General features: G+C 41.5%; 2 protein-coding genes across 13 annotated transcripts in view; one reads left to right on the forward strand and one right to left on the reverse strand.

Moving 5' to 3' along the window:
* Positions 1-360, forward strand: part of PLBD1 (phospholipase B domain containing 1) — a 41,294-nt gene extending 40,934 nt beyond the window's left edge. The window contains exon 11 of the mRNA XM_067311109.1: positions 106-360. Within this exon, the coding sequence (XP_067167210.1) occupies positions 106-273 (168 nt within the window). The 3' untranslated portion in view covers positions 274-360. The remainder of the gene's footprint in view (positions 1-105) is intronic.
* A 7,243-nt stretch (positions 361-7,603) lies between these two features.
* Positions 7,604-17,374, reverse strand: part of ATF7IP (activating transcription factor 7 interacting protein) — a 115,080-nt gene continuing 105,309 nt past the window's right edge. For 8 of the 12 annotated variants that reach the window (XM_067311176.1, XM_013947503.2, XM_067311138.1 and 5 more), the window contains 3 exons: positions 16,753-16,938; positions 11,944-12,056; positions 7,604-10,393 (listed from right to left, as the gene is read on the reverse strand). In XM_067311176.1, coding sequence (XP_067167277.1) covers positions 9,977-10,393; positions 11,944-12,056; positions 16,753-16,938 — 716 coding nt within the window. In that variant the 3' untranslated portion in view covers positions 7,604-9,976. Of the gene's footprint in view, positions 10,394-11,005; positions 11,188-11,943; positions 12,057-16,191; positions 16,279-16,489; positions 16,593-16,752; positions 16,939-17,374 lie in introns of those variants that run through there. The other 4 variants (XM_067311149.1, XM_067311164.1, XM_067311159.1 and 1 more) reach the window with 4 other exon arrangements.

Below are 17,374 nucleotides of genomic sequence, written 5' to 3' on the forward strand. Positions count from 1 at the left end.
TCTGCCTGCCTTGCCAGATAGCTGTGGTGGCCAGCAGGAGCTCCCAGGGCTGTTTTTTTTTTTTTTTTCCCCACCTTGACCCTTACCTCTTGTCCTTTATTACAGGTGTCAGATTTCCACCTGGCTTCAGCTTTCACAGCTACTGCAATCAATGGCCCCCCCGTACAGGGTGGGCTCCCTGTCTTCACCTGGAGACGGTTTAACCACACACGACACCAGGGCCTGCCAGAATCGTACAACTTTCATTTTGTCACCATGAGGCCAATCCTGTAAAATCAGCATTGATATTCCAAAATGGGATTTTTTTTTCACAGAAATTTTAATTTCCTTGTGTAATAAATCCACTGGGATGTCCACATACCTGGGCCTCACCTGCCTTTCCCTGTCCTGCCTGCTAGGTGTGGTGTTCTGTGATTGGCCACCTGTGTCCCACCCAATGTAGCTGCTGACCCAGATCTTCTGAGCTATTTGGGTGGCTGTTCCTCTGATCAGGATTGATAGGAAGATCTGTAGAGGTCTACAGGCATGGCACTGCCTTTTGGTTATCTGAGCTATGATCACAGTTATTCCCAGAGCATGAGTGAACTTCTGTGATTTAACAAAAAGTGATCTATAGTAGCAACATAGGACCTGCCTTCTGTGATGGGCCAGGCCAGGTTTGGGGCCCTGGTGGCTTTTTCTCTGCACTTGGCTTGATGTTCACCTCTTGAGCAGCGTGGGTGAGAACTGTGGTGAACGGCTTATCATCCAGGAATGCTCTCCATGGTAGGGGTGTGTGTGTGTGTTTAACTGACCTTTTGGCATTTCAGTAACTTCATCTTGAATTCTTTGGCTGAGATCATTCCTGCAGTGGGACCTCTGGGATCCCAGACTGTTCTGCAATTTGTCCGCTCAAAAGCTGAGTGAGTGAGCGTGCGTATGTGTGTGCTTGTCTGTGTGGCTTTCCAACTGCCCCACTCAGTTGTTCAGTGACTTTTCCATCTGCTTCCTCAGTCATGGAAGTGGCATGTGCCTGTGGGATGGCTGTGAAGGCCAGGGCTGTACATGTGATGTTTTATTGCTATATATTTACATCAAGGAGTCACTGGGCTGTTTTGTGCTAGATGTTGTACATGTAATTAAGAAAGCAAAACAAAATAAACAGCTCTACTCATGGCCCTGACAGTCCAATCTAAACAGTGCACAGTACTGCCCTGTAGTATGTGGGTGAAGAATGAGCAATTTGGGGGGGGGAGGGGGATCGGTCTTGCTCAAGCTCTTGACATTCACCTTGTGTGATGGAAAAGGGGCTGAGGCCCTACCCTGACTGTCACAGTGGGGTGATTTCTGCCAAGGTGAAAAGAGACCAGAGGTTACAGCAAAGCTTTTGCTGAGAATAAACTCAGTGTGGGGAGTGAAGGTAAGTAAGTAAGTAATTTGTTTGCTGGAGCAAGAGGAGGTAAGTGTGAGGGGAGGGCATCTGTGCCATGTGCAGTGGCAGGAGTGGGTGGGCCACAGGAGCAGGAGAACGCTGTGTGGCGAGTGTAACTAACTAACTAACTGGCACATTATTTCCCCCAGAGCTGCTTCATGCCCTGCAGCACAGCTTTTTTGGGGGGGTAAAGCAGCAAAGTCAGACCACCCTGTGGCAGCTGGACACATGCAGCTGTGCTGCAAGTGGATGCATTGGTGCACAGCCTCACAGCTGTGCCCACACAGGGTGGAGTGGGGTTGAAAGGAGGTGGCACCACTGCTGCAAGGGTGCCTTCTGCTGGGGGTGAGGAAGAAACACCTCAGTCACAGTTTTAAATACAGCACCCCTCCTCCCTGCCTTTTCTCCTGTCCTTGTGTTCCCTGTTAATGAAGGCCTTGTGTTCTTCCACAGCTGGGATGTTGCTGGCTCAGGCTGGGCCCCTGTGTGAGCTCTTGCTCAGTGTGGTTCCCCCTTACCCAGAGCTCTGCCTTGCAGGCTGCAAGGTGGCAGTATTGCCTTGCCTGGGTGTGCTCACACTCAGACAGCCTTGTTCTCTAACCCCTAGGGTACCCAGCAGTGACAAGCTTGTGTGTATACCTGTGTAATGCTTTGCATTTCCAGACACCCCTTTCCTGCCCCTTCATACTGTGCTGAATAAAAGAGCAGCAGGACTCCCAGGATTTGTGATTTCCTGTAGTGCTCAGCCAGGCAGCACCTGCCTCTGTGCTGGGTCCTTGCAGCTCTGAGGGACAGCTCTGCCTTTCACATGCTGCCTACCCTGTGTTCACCTGGTGCCTGCACAGGCACAGCTGTAGCACCTGCTGGCCCATAAGCAAGGGACAGGAATGCTCCAAGCAGCCCCAAGGGGTGGCTCACCCTGGCTGATCTGCTCTGACAACAGAACCAACTATCCGCTGCTTCTCAAGACTGGGAGCATGAAGTGGCTGGAGGAAGGCAGTGATTTAGCTTTGTCACTCCTAGACAGCAAAGCACCATTATAGGTTGTTTCTGCTGCCAAGTTTTTTTCCCCCAATTTTTATTAAAAAGAGAAAAAGAGGGATTCCCCCCCCCCCCAAGCTATGGATTACTGTGTTGGCAAGTGGTGTGTTTGGGAGCACACCTGGATGCCTTCCTCTGCTGCAACTGCAAGTGGATATGCACAGCAGACTTGACATGCCCATTTGTAAATAGGCAAGGAAATAAGAGCCACTCCTTTCTCCCACCCTGAGCCTCCTGTCCTCAGGTAGAAGCTGCTTTATGCTCAAACCCTGCCTCTGTCATGAAGCAGAGCTGTTGGAAAACAAAGCTTTAAGAATAAATGAGTAAATGTTTACACAGATGGAACCTTATGAGCCTTATGACTATAAGCCATGCTGCTGTGGCTATATTTTTGCCTTTGATGGTTGTGCCATGTGCTGCTAATGGTCACTGGATTCCTCTTACCATGCTATCCCCTATGCACAGGCCTGGCTGCTGACCATACCCATGGAGCAGTGGGGTTCAGCGCCTGGCCCCTCCAGCACAGCAGCCTCACAGACCAGAAGAGACTACTATGAGTTGGGCTGCACTGACCTAGAGGCAGGGGTAAGAGAGACCTGAAAGCTGAATTCTCAGGGAGGAGCATATAGTTAAAAGGTCTCTTTTATCATCTCTCCCTCTGGAAGGCTTATTGTCCAAGGGGAAAAAAAAAGAGAAAGTTGTATTCAAATTAGTTTGTGGCAGGAGTTGCCCCTTCTTCACACCCCACTTGCAGGTTTTTTTTCTTCTCCTAAGTCCCATGGCTTCTACCTTTTAAACTTAAGGTTTTGAGGCTTGGTTGGAGAGGGACTTTTTTTTTTTTTTTTTTTTTTTTGCAAGAGGGTGTGGAGAAGTAGCTGTGGAAAAAAAAAACCCACCTCTCAGTTAGTTAGTTGTAGTAATAAAACTTGGATCACTAGCAAATGTCTACAAAGGCAATGTCTCCTCATAGCGAGCCCCCCAGACTTACTTACTGTATTTAATGCAAATTTTCCCTTTATCATCCCCCCTTTACCAAAACCCAGCAACAAACTCACCCCCATCCACCCATCCTGGTTCAGCACACAGGCCCTACTTGTCATGCCCTATATGGCCTCAGTGCTCATAGATGAGGTCTGTCACCAGTGCACACTACCCTTGGAGCAGAAGATACCCATGCACAGTCCAACTGGTGGCTGCCTAGGCAGGATTGAACAGAGCTCCCCAGAAGTGACCAACTTTGTTTCTTTGTCAGGGTCACAGTGCCATCATCCTGCTGCATCAGCTTTTTTCTCATCCCATTGCCATTATTTTACAGCTTTCCCTCACAGCACAAAGTAGAAGCACCTCTTCTCTACAGTGGTGCAGTTTGCTGCACTTACTTAATTATGTTCTGGTCTGAGGTTGTATTACATCTTTCAGATAGATAGATAGATAGATACACTCTGGAACTTATGGCAAAGCTACACTGCAGCAAAAAATGGAGTGGAATATGTTAGTGTTCACTTGCCTTCTTTTCTACCAGCACAAACTGGAGTTAAAACTCTGCTCTGCTGGAGCAGAGTCGTTGTGCTACATTTTACTATAAAACCAATGGTCTAAACCCTGTGCAATATTTGGATTCTTATTCTAAATAGGCAGTTTGAGAAAAACACTCTGGAGTTTCAGGTGTGGTTTTATTTGGCCACCACTTACTTAAAAGAGTCTATTGCCTGTTGGTCAGTGATTCGAAGCAAGTTTTAGGAAGTGCCAGAAAAGGAATCGTGTGTGTGGGGAGACTGTCTCCATCCCTGCACAGTCTTTTCATTATCCCTGATTGGCACAATTAGTTCTGTGACCAACAGCTTGCCCCTTGGCTTGAGAAGCACAGTAAGATAGCCATGCTGAAGGAAACTGCTGCACATTCAAGACGCTAATGCTAAATGGTGCAGTGAAAAACCAAAGCAATCTCCCATACTTTTGACAAAAGAATGATCCTCAGCTTTTTTCCAAAGGTCAAAACCAGCTATTCAGAGGAGGAGTACCATCAGAGTCCCTCCTCCCTGGGGCAACATCAGTGTGCAAGTTAGTAGAGTCTCTCTGTCCAGGATTTTTAGCCACTCTGCTTTGTAAAAGTGTTTGGAAGGTGACTTTCCAAAAGTTACAATATTGCTTTCATTTGCTTCTGTGAGAAGGCTGGGAGAGTAACATCATGCAGTTGGCTTTCTAGGAACAACATAGAGCCAAGCATACTTGAGCAAGGTGGTGACCAACCTACAAAACTGAAATGCCTGCACTGCCACATTCTCCACGTAGCAGCACTTCTGAAGAGGAAGAGCACACACTTTGCTCTTTTTGAAAGAGATGACTGGAACTAAGCACAGATGACTCAAAATGTTAAAAACCCAGTAGTTTATTTCAAAGTATAAATTTCAGGCTTGTCAGACAATACCCCACTACAGTTAACATGTACACACACTAATCTACAGTACATACAAAAATGGGGAAAGCTTGCAACTGCCCAGTTTAAACTGGACATAAAATCAGTCCTATATTATTTGTATTTACAAGTCCAGCTGCAAAAGAAAAAAAAAATTCAGACCATCAGTCTCCTATAAAGGATTTTGCACATTTGAATCTTTTAATGGCTAATAAATTACTAAAGCCAAACAGAAATCCCCAAACACTACCATTCAGTTACCTTATTTACAGCTATACCCCATTAAATTAAGACAGCACTTCAAATTATATATACACACACACGTGTGTGTGTGTATATATATATATATATATATATATATATATAAATAGAAAAAAAAAAGCTCAGCCTGCACAATGACAATGAGAAAATGCATTTTAAAGGGTACTTAGAAGGGATGAAAAGAAAAATCCATTCATTCACATTCTCTTGATTATCCTTAATTTTTCACTCCCCCCTCAGAAGCTCTTTGGAAGGGAAATATAGATTTTGATGGCAGGGCTGGCTCAGGTAACAGTGTCATTTGAACTCCTCTCCCTCCAGTATTTTCATACAATGCCCACCCCTACCCAAAACAACAAATTAAAAAAATATATATTTAATATATCAAGCTTTTATTTAAAAAATCTGGATAGATATTTGACTAAATGAAAATACTAATGAGTTTATAAGAAGGCAGAATCACAGCTTGATTTTGTACAGTATTTGCAATACTCTAATACTGGGGAATGGCTGTTTGGGGAACAAGAACAGATTTGACCTGTCCCTACATATAATATGGATTCTAGGTAATTGGACACTTAAGACAAACAGCATAAAGGAAGGGGTAAGTGACTATTTTCCTTACAGTACAAAACAGCGCTCAGACCCTGCTATCAGGCCAAATCTTGCTCCCGCTGAAGGCACCAAGGGTTTTGCCAATGTTTTCAAAGGAAGCAGGATAAGACCCCTTATATTCACAGGGAAGACACCACGGGCTTTGCCAGCTTTGTGCTAAAAACCTCAGGCCAGGTGGATGAGTACCTCGGTGCTTGTGCTCAGTGATCTAATGCAGCAAATGGCAGCATAAGTAATTTGGAGCAGAAATTCCAACATCAATTGCTGCTCCTTAGGAAGCTGGTTGAAGCATGGAAATAAATACAAGCTGAGGGGAAACAGTCTTTGCACCCTCATGTTTCTTTAGGCTGCCACTGTAGATGCAGTAAACATACACCATACCTACAGTCTACCCTCCCTTCCCGGGGAGGAATTATCTGAATAAAATATCCGATAAAGCTTTTTTAGACACTGAAATAAAGGAGGTCAGTGAAGCTGTAATTAGGACAAACTCAGTGGAAGTGAATAGCATTTTGCTATCAGCACTCCACAGTAGGGCTCCTCTCCAACCAGAAACTGAACTAAAATTGCTTTTAACCAGAACATCCAGATCCCCACATACTACACAAAGAAAACAAAACAAACCCTAGACAAACTAGAAGGTAAATGAGGATGGAAAATACAGCTGTAGAATCAGCCCTGTATCTTCTAAAGCACGGAGAACTAGCTTCAATTCTGTACTGCTAATATGTCATGTATCCAGTGGTAATAGCAAAACTCTAAGCAAGGAACAGCTTTATACGATGTACTGAAAACAAGATGGAAAATACTTGCATGAAGTGCAGAGTTGAGACTAAAACCAGCCCTGCCACTTAAAGTCATGTAGAGATTTTTAGCATATTTCAAAACAGCATTATTGGAAGCCTCCAGCAGCAAACTTTCACGAAGAGCCCAATCTAGAAGCACACAGTGTTAACAGTCCTGTACTGAGCATTCCAGGATGTTCTGGTAATATTCTCAAATAAAATCTATTAAATGAAAACAGTTATGAATGTTTGTTACTAGCAGAAATTTAGTTCCTAAATAGTTTTTAGCATTTCTAAGAGGTAAAGGATGTTAAAAACAAAACCAATCCCCAAGCCCCCAACCCCACAACACAGGGAAAAGTGTCATTCCAGCTAAGGAGTTCAGCAACATGCCAGCTGGTTAACATAAGGAGTAAATATTCTTTGTAGAGATCTGTTACACCATGAAAATGATTTTACAAATATGGCAGTGAGGTTTTCAGTGCATCAGTGGTCTGAGGACCCACTACCTGGAAGGTCTCCAAACTGAGATGGGCACCTGAAAGTCAAGCTACAGTTTATCATGTACTCTGCCACCAGCACTTGCTTAAGGTCCTGAAATTGGATATTAACAGCTCTGCAAGGATGAAACAGAAGAAAATTCAGCTTTTGTCCTTATAGTTTTGATGGCTTCAGACAGCAGATGGTAGCTAGCTTATTTAGTCTATTCACGCAAATCAACTGCACTCTGCCATATATAGTGGAAACAGATCTATTAAACAAGTCAGGTTTTACAGACAGTTCAGTTGAGAACTACATCCTTTGTTAATAAATAAAGGAGAGTGTTCTTTCTCTAAAGACACAGCCTACAAAACCTCCAAATACAAACCAGACCTCCCCTAATAAACAATACCTCCACTGAAAGAAAAAAAAAAAGAATTCTAACATAAAACCCCATCCTTCCTTCCCTCCTCCCCCCCCCCAGCAAGACAAAGCTAATAACAACCATGACCTAAAAAGCAAGCACAAACTTTAGATAAGTTCATGTGTATTTTGTGCTGGAATCACAATTAAATAAGCAGCATAAGTTCTAGGTTGTTTTCTAATATTTATTTTAGCTTTCAAACTATAAAACCTCATTGTACTGATATGGCCTCTCAAAGGCCCTTTGGTACCACCTCAAAAACACATTAAAAATTGCCCGAGGAGGACTGAACAGCCGTCAACTGGAAAAAACTGCTCTAAGCCTCTACTACAGAACTGGCTGTATAAGGCTCCAACTTTCCGTAAGTAGGCTAAACACATTACTAAGTGATTTTTGTTCCTTGAAAGAGGCAGACAAAACATTCAGTTAAACATAGAAAAATTCAAGGCATTATTGATTATTGGCACCAGTAATACAGGGACAATTGTTATTCAAAGGAGGGGTTACGCATTGTTCAGACTTGAGATTCAGTGTGAACCTTCTCTCATGATACTTGGATTCAGACAAAATTTTTGTTCACTCAAATCACTAAAACTGCTATAGTTTAAATGCACGCTTCCATATAGAGAATATTTGTTACTCACCTGACAGAAGTGAAAATCCTAGCTACACGAAGGAGTGCAGTGAAATAGTATGGACAAAAGTCTACAACACACACTCTTTCAGTGATAAAGTTCTTGAAGGGAACACAACTAAGAACCCATGATCTCAGAGTGTATTTCACCAGCCATGTTCTGGGGTTTATTTTTTCCTGCCCTTTTTCAACCTTGCTTTATATATGAAAACCTCTTGGTTTTAGGAAAGAGAGCACTAGAATTGAAAAAAAAAATTTCTCTCTCTCTCTCTATTTTCTACAGCTTTGCCACACGGTGAAACAGATTAAAAAAAAAAAAAGGGCTCTTTTCCCTTCTAAATCCATTGTTTGGTTCTGTTGGGCAGGAATGACACAACTGTCTTTGTTCTAAGAAGTGCCAAAACAAAAATCTTTCAGATCCTTTCTTGTCCAAGGGTGCTAAACTTGCTTTTTGCATAACCAAACTGTAACATAACAACAGGACAGTGGGGCAGATGCATTGATTTTTTTTTTCTCAGCTCAGAAGCATCATGAAAGCTTCTATTAACATTTGCAGTTGCTCACAACTTTTGGGCCAGTGTCTAAAATACAGTTTCAAAACTGCTTTGGGTGTGTTAGCTTTCTGCAGAGGCAGACAGGTGACTGGGACAGAAAGAGGACTGGGAAGCCAACTTCATACCTCTTCGTACTAACTCAAAATCCAAACTGCGTGCAAACAGGTAGAAGCTTTCATGGTGCCACACCACAGAGGTTTCTTCTTTGGCTGAACTGCAGCATACAACTTTCCCAAAAGAACAGGGAAAGGCTCTGGTGGAAAATACTGATTGTATACTCTAATATTCTTCACAGGACAAAAACAACTACCCAAGAATTACAGTGGGGAGAGGGTTGAGTTATACTACAGATGAAGATAAATCCAGCATCAGGAGATGTTACACTTCCTGGGCTTTACAGAAATACCTAATTACCGACGACCAGGAAAATGAGAAGCAGTTATGAAAGGCAACAGGGGTAAAAGGAAAAATAACTCCAAACAAATAAAAGAACACCACAATATATCTGGCTACATTTATTTCTGAAATTACTCTTTAAGGCACAAAATAAATCTAAAAAATAGGGCTGGATGTATAAGGGGAAGGGCAGAGAAATTATCTGAGCTAAAAGATGTGAATGCAGTCCCTACAATCCAGTTTCAGATCTGACCTGGGAATGCTCCCAATACTTGTGGGGGAAGATGGTGAAAATAGAGGAAGGTTCTTATCTGGAAGAGGTAGGAGGTAGTGGTTTTTATTTATTTATTTATTTATTCATTTTGCACCACCTCCAAATTTACACACATATTCCTGCCTTGGCCAGACTCAAATTCCCTTCTCTCCCCTCAGAGAACTGATGACAGTTTGTAAAATGAGATCAGACCACTCAATCTTCCAGTACAGAAGCGAGACCCTGAATTGCCTTTCACATCATAGCCTGCTCACAGAGCGGTGGGGTGCAAGAGGCAAATCTGTTCTTGCCCTCATGTTAGCGCCTTTGTAGATATGACGGATGTGTATGTTTTGCTTCAGACAAACTGTGCAATTTATTTTGTTCCCACTCTGAAGCAGAATCCCAGATGTCCAGGGTGCCCTTGGATAAAGGGTAGGTAGGTATCTAGGTGGGACAGCTGTCATGGAAGGGAATATGAAATTTTCAAACAGCCCATGACTTGAGCTATCCAGGAAAACAGGTTCTCTTGCCACAGGTGAGACTTTATTTTTCTTTTGGTTCTCAATGCATGTAGTGTATCACACAGCTGTTTAAAGTAATCCTGCAGTAAGTGGATTTAACAGTGAATTTCATGCATCGGATCAAACCCCCCAAACTGGGGTGATTCTTGGTAGTGGGACACATTTAAAGGCTCCAAAGATCTCTAACTGCTCTGGGAAGAGATCACATCTGTGGACTGGGGGTCACAGAAGGGTCCAAAACGTCCATAGATGTCCTTAGCCCGGACTGCAAAGTAGTATTTGCTGCCAGACACAAACTGAGTAAGAGTGCATGCCATAGGTAGTGGGAGGGCCTTCACTTCCCCTATCTTCTTCCACTGGGAGGGCATAGTGGCACTTGGGTCCTCGTGGTAGGCGTAGAGATGATAACTGTCCACACTGGCACAACTCCGGTCCACTTCCATGACACTCCATGACAGCACAATACCATTCTGGCTCTGTACCCGGGCCAGCTTCAGTTGTGGCTTTTGAGGCAGGGAAGTGCTGGCAGCTTCGGGGGGCAGGCGTGGTGGCTGTGGTGCTTCTGGGAGTGGGGCAGGATGTACAGGGCGTGGTGGCTCCTAAGCAATGTAACAGCAATAAGGTAAAGGTCAGAGTCTATAGCAGTGGCAGGAGGCTCTACTTCATCATTCCCGAGGCAAATGGAAACAAATCAGCCTGCAATCACCCAACCACTGCAACTCAAAGTCCTGTGTGTGGAGGTAGAAGAGAGCAGCGGCAAAGGGTGAGAAGGGGTGGGACCAAGGATGCCAGAAGTTCTTATTATTCACATTTAAATCATTAGCCGTACAGAAGATCATTGTCACAGTTATTTTCCCTATATCTTCTTTACTTCCTCATCCAAGAGGTGATGGACTGTGAACACTGTGCCTTTTACCAAGACTGAGCACACAGGTTCACAATAAGTTTGAGCTAATTTATGTTCAAGCTGCTGTCCCCACACTACCCCAAACACCACAGGTAGTGGATTGGGCTGACAACTTATTATCTCTTTTGATAGGCTGGTTCTCAGTCACGAGAAAGGGAATGGGCTATGGTACCACATGAATGTTGTTCACCTTAACTGATCACAAAACCTCAGCCTCAGTTTCCAAGAAGTTTTCAACTAAGGGCAGAAATGTGGCTTTCCACTGAAAATTTTTAGATCACAAACATTCCTAGCTATCACTTACATTAGTTAAGATGAATTTAGAAATGGGGTTAGAATGAGTATGAAATTTTGTTGTTCTTCAGGCCAGGGGCCTTTCAGGGTGGAACCTGGGGTAGTTTTTGTGCCCTCCGAGTTTTCTGTGTAGAACTTGCAGGATTTCTTTTCATTATTTATCACCAGGGAGTGCATGAAGTTGAATGGTGTCTAGATTCAAAGAATGGTGAGCAACCTTGTTAGTAATACATGTACCATTTCAGGAGAGCAGAAATAATGCGATCACCCAACAACAAGTAAACAAGAAATGTATTTGGTTCAGTCTCAACAACAAAACCATAACAAATCCAGTAGAATAGACATACTTTGGTATAACACAGCAGTGGCTTTAGGGCAGTAGGTCTAAATCAGTAATATGATCTAGTTTACTGAGTCAAAGTCAATTCTGGAATAGTTACTAAAAGGGTTTGAGGTAGGGCAGAAGGAATCACCCCAAATAGTATTAAAAAAAATCTAAAATTTCAGAGTTAGCAACCTTGAGGTTGTTGTCTGTAACTTGGGCTCCCACTTAAAATTTGCATAGAGCTGTGCTGAGAAATTGGTCATCCCATTTGCAGCCAAACTCACAAATTATATTCTTCAATCCATGATGAAACTTTTTGCGTTAGTTCTTCTGTAGCCTTGACTCCACAAGTCACCTGCAGACAGTTCACGCACCATTTTTCAAGATGCGCTACAAGTGATCTGTGGAACTCTGGTGTGAGCTAACTGATCACACACCTCCACTGTTCTTGTCATAAATTGCTGTAGGTAACAGTGTGGTGCTACATATGCAAATCAGCTGGAGAGCTGATCTGTCTACAAGGCATCTCACTATTCTGCAATTCACGCTAAGAAGTCATCTGAGACACTAGTGCAATCACGCCTGTAAATTGCAGTAAATAAATTCAAAATTACTATACTCACAGCATGCACTTGTGGTGGTCGATGATGCACTGTGAGCTGAGGTGCTCCAGATCCGAGAGTCAGTCCATTGTTCACAACATATGCAGTTGTTTGAGGCATTCGTACTGTCATACCTATAAAGGAGCACAGTGAATACTCTGAATATTCAATGCTTAAACTCAGCTGGACAGAACACTGGAAGACCAACTCCTTGGTTCAGCTGGATGACACCAAATTTGAAAATGATGCTCCCTCCTCAAACAGCCCACAAGCAGACAGACGAAATAGTATACCAAAACAAAACCATCTCCCCCTTCTCTGAAGCTGTAAGAGTGAAAGTAAACAAGCGTTTATGTCTGCAAGGGGACAGAGCGAAGCTTTAATCATTGGTAGCACAAGAAAGAAACGGGTGGAGGGACCGGGTGAGATTCAAGGATTTTGAGTATGAAAATAAAAAGTTAAATCACTTTGGGATTCAGAAAGAAAAAGATAAATGCCACTGCAGCAAAATAATATCCGCTCAGTGTCCAACTGTCAAAAGGCTGCACTGTGAAAAGCATAGAAAATGAAAGATCAAGTCATTGTCGAAGTTTGTCTCCCTCTCAGAAGGGAGACCACTATGGATGTGAACTCACAAGAAGATACTATTTCACTCAAACCCACAGCAAACTGACCTGACTGGCAGGAATAAATCAGAAGTTTATATTGCCTTGAAGGCAATATCCAGAATTTCCTGTATTTCTATCCAAAAATAAAAGATCTGCAGTAACCTTCACCACTCCCAAGTTCCACAGGTATATGAGATCCAAGTGTTCTAATATTCCAGAATAGAAAAAGAGTAGCTCACGGAAGGACAGATTTCACACAGCTACTGTAAAATAATTTCTTCTGTCTATAAATAGTCATCAAGGTATGATCACAGGTGATGGGTGTTAGAAGTCTGTGAACTGTGACTCTGAGGCAGTGAGGTCAAATGAAGTGTCAAATCTTAATCCTTTTATTATTGAGTAAGAGTAGTTAAATGAAAGTGCTGAACTCCAGCTAGCCATTTTACATTCTTTTCCTTTTGACATATTTATCTAAGAAGCTACTGAAGCTGCACAAACTCCTGTAGGATAAACAGTCATCTAAACTGGTTAGTTCATATCTATGAAAAAACCAAACCAGATAAGCTGCTTTAGCTTGACTACAATCCTATCTCAGGAAATTACAATAATTTGAGGAGAAACAGAGAGAAATGCCTTAAGAACATGTAATGTACAAATTTAGCATTATTTCTCTCTGAATGTATCTTTGCAAAGAGCAGGCAGATATACTACTTGGTTGAGACAGAAGTACAAAACTACAGTTTGCAAAATACTTTGGATGAGGTCTTAAAGTTAATCTTTCAAAGACAAAGCATTAAGATCTTACTCCTTAAGCACCTGTTGCTGACATTAAAATGACTGTTCCAAGAATAATACAAATCAATACAGATCATCAGCAGCATAAAGGTCAGATTTACCAAGACCTTCAATACAAAGCTGAGATACAAAGGAGTGGAGACTCTGTACTCAATTTATTTACCTACACAAGGCACTTCTGAAAGCTGTGTAACAAAGACGGTGAAAACATAGAATGGACTGGAAGGTGAAAACTTGTAATGGCTGCTAAAAGGGATCAAGGAACAGACTTCTCAACAATAAGTGAATCCTCTTTGTCTGATACCCAAATGTGAAGCCTTGAAATAACCTGTATTGCAACTAAACTGGTCTTTTATCTACTCTGGGTAACCATCCAGTTCTTCGTCCTGAGGTACGGGGAATACACAATGCTATGGAGGAACTGTCAGTTTCTTGCATCTATCAGGCCTGTCAGACAACAGTACTGTAGTGCTAATAGTACTAGACAGACATACTTTTCAAGTCAGAATACCAGAACTGTCTCTAACAGAATCACAGAAAAGTCTAGGTTTGAAGTGACCTCTGAAGATCATCTGTTCCAACCTTCTGTTGAAAGAAAGGTCTCAGATTATTAGATTAGATTATTCAGAGATTAGATTATTATTAGATTAGATTATTCAGAGCCCTTTCAAGCAGAGTCTTGAATATTTCCAGTGAAAATCATTTCCCACATCACGCTGGAGTTAATATAATCTTGTCTGAAACCTGTCTCAATTTCTGAGGATTTCTGTGATCAGATAATTGAAGGATTAACATTCATTGTATCACTGGACCATCAGGTCAGAAGCACATTGCACAGAGGTCTGTTGCTGGATGAGTTCAGCTGAGAACAGAGTTCTCTACTAACCAGTTCTTGGGAAGGGGAAAATCTTTCAGCATATTCTGGTAAATATGCAGTTTTTGCATCATCTTGTGTAGGGTAAAGAATTCCAAAGGTATGTAGCTTTTCTAAAAGGGGCATGTGTTTTTCACCTCCTAAAAACTAGATCTACTGTCCTGTTCATAATGATGGGAACTATCAAACTTCACTAACTTCACAAACCTTAATTAATAGTCCCTAACTCCAGTGAATTCATAGTAAAATAAATAAATAGATAGATAGATAGATAGATAGATAAATAAAGCCTCCTGAAAACTCTCGCGTAAAAAACAAAACAAAACCCCAAACTGTTAGAGGTCTCCTCAACCAAAAAATGGTTGAGATATTTCTCAACAAGGTCAGGTTTAAATGGCAAAAAATTAAAATGCTTCATGAACTTTCAGAAGCTTATCTATCAGTTGAAATGATAGTGTGATTCTGAAGATGTCCAAAGTCACATTCAGATGATGTCAACTAATCTGACACCCCAGAGAGAGTTCCATCACCTCTGCATGAAGTAAAAGAAACATGCCTGCTGATGGCCTACAGAAAGGTGGATGCGTACGAAGAGGCATCCCATGAACAAGACAGTCTTCCACATTCAGACAAATTTATGTGATAGCTGACCGTGGAAGAGAACAAAAAGCAAGTCCTTTTTACTCTCCTATTAATCCTAATAGGCTACCTAGAAGCACCTTATTCTGGTAACAGGAAATATTCCCCCCTGAGAACACAGCATCGGCCATGTTGAAGAAGGGACAGTGGCAGCTCTTTCTGAACTTCTGTTCTAGAAATTGGTGTGACTGGAAAAGAATATACTGACTTCCTCCAGAGAAGCATCTTCTAACAAAATTCCCTGAATTCTCCTAAAAAAAGGCTTAAAAATAGCTTGTTATCTGTTATGTATTCTTCAACAACACACTAAATATCTTCCATATCTAACACTAAAAGGTATTCTATAGATACTAACACTGGTGATGTGTATGTGTATTTAGTTAGAATGACTGGTCTAAGAACTGGCAGATACTGACAAAAACAGGCTGATATTTTGGTACATAAGAAGAAAATGCTATTAAAAAAAACTAACCCAAGTGCCTAGATTGCTAAGTACTCATGACTGTTTGCAAAATAATAGGTAGATCATACGTGTCTGACTTGCAGCCAAATGGTAATGAAGAAGAAAACTCAAGTATGGGCTGAGGTTACCTTGTCTTTTACTGCCTTTTGCGGGCAGACACACAAGATGCAGGCATGTCGCTCAAAACATACTGGTTAAAAGAACCTGGACTCAAATGAATACAGCACATGAGTACTAGAAGTTTAAGAAATATGAACAAGTATTCTGAAAAGAACAGTAACTTCTTCAGACCTCAACGTTCCAGAGATATATCAAGAACTGGCTGACCAAGTCAGTGAGCTGTTTAGCTAGCACAGTCCATACTTCCACAGCCTAAAGCAATGTGGTTGAACTCAGAAATTATAGAAGATATCTACAATTTAATACAAGATATTTAAGATATTTAGAATTTAATTGCTACAAAAATACACTGATATTCTGTTTTCCAAAAATTACTTCAGAAAAATGAATTGGTTATTTTTGCACATACCTACATAGGTACAGTCTTACATTGTTCAAACTTGCAGTGTTCTGAGTCTAGTTTATACAGACTTGTGTCTAAAAAAATACAGCATCTGGAGGTCACAAATGCAGCCTCATATTCAAGAGCATCAATACCGGGAAACATATGCTTAATCATGTAAAAATAATCATGGCACATAAAGGGTGGGGTTGGAGGAGAAGCTAAAAAAGCAGTTTAAATCCATCAGTCAAGAAAAAAAAAAAAAAAAAAACTACCGTACAACTTTAAGGTCTTTACTGTTGACATACACTATTTATATCAAAAAATGAGTTTGCTGCTGCAGGAAGATACCACTTATGTTTGCAAAGTCAAGATGAATTTGCCGGCATCTATAGTCAAGGAGACTCAAGCATACATCAATTTCTGGTGCATTTGGTGAGAAATTTCGTCTGTCGAGAAATTTCATCTGTCTAGGCTTAGGGAAAATAAGAAAACTTGTTGCTATTTCAAATCACAGGACATCAAAGATTGTTACAGAATTACATTAGGATGTCTGATATAAACTGAGCTTTTAGACAAGAAATTGAACATGATTTACTACATACATATATATTTTAAACTTATTGCTTAATAACAAAACTGTCTCTTACTATCCTTTTACAAAATATTGGCGCTCATCACATTACCTTCTGCTACCTTGTAATGTACTGGGCATGTCATCCAGAGATGCATAACTGGTAGAGTCAGTGCCTGAGATGACTTCATTCCAATTTTTCCTCATCCACATATCTGCAGGAGGAATGATTTCTTAATAGCTTGAGATTTTCTCAAGTCCGTAAACTGGAAAAAAGCCTAATCTCTATAAATTTGGAGTACTATTGTAAGAAAAACACATCCATCAGGCAAGCTGTGCTGTGCTAAAAAGTGCATGGAAGAAAGAATTCCTTACCTCCACTCTGTGGGTTGACTGGCCTTAAACCCGGGTTTGGCATGACAGCTCCTCTTACTGGATTCTGAGCTGGTGGTGCAGGAAGAGTGGTATAGACCACTTGATGGTTAGCAGGGGCTCTTGGTATAGGAAGTCTGGCAGCAGCTTGTGTCACTGGACGATGCGTTACATTCACTGTTGTCGGAGCTGCAAAAGAAAGACCACAACCTAGGACAGAATCCCAAGGCACTGAACAGATATCCCTATTTCAGAGTGCATACATCCTTTAGAAAACTGACTCAGCTGAGCCACACAAAATAAAAAACTGTCTCCATGAAATTACAGCTGCTTTTGATAATGCATGAAAGTAGAAAACAGCCTAAGCAAACAGTAATTTTTATATAAAATAACAACGTGAGCATATATACAAATTCCAAACAAAGAGAAAAACATGATACCCAAAAGAATAGTTTGAGGAGGAAAAAAGATATATTGTTAAGAACTGCAAGTGCCCCCAAAACTCCAGATGTTCTACAATTACTAAATCTTATCCACATAAATAAAGAAATGTCCTGACTGTCAGAATAGCTACGGAGAAAATAAAAGCCACCACCAAATACAAGCTAGTAAGTGTAAGTCTGTA

The sequence above is a fragment of the Apteryx mantelli genome, chromosome 1 (genome assembly GCF_036417845.1).
Source record: "Apteryx mantelli isolate bAptMan1 chromosome 1, bAptMan1.hap1, whole genome shotgun sequence".
Classification (NCBI taxonomy): Eukaryota; Metazoa; Chordata; class Aves; order Apterygiformes; family Apterygidae; genus Apteryx; species Apteryx mantelli.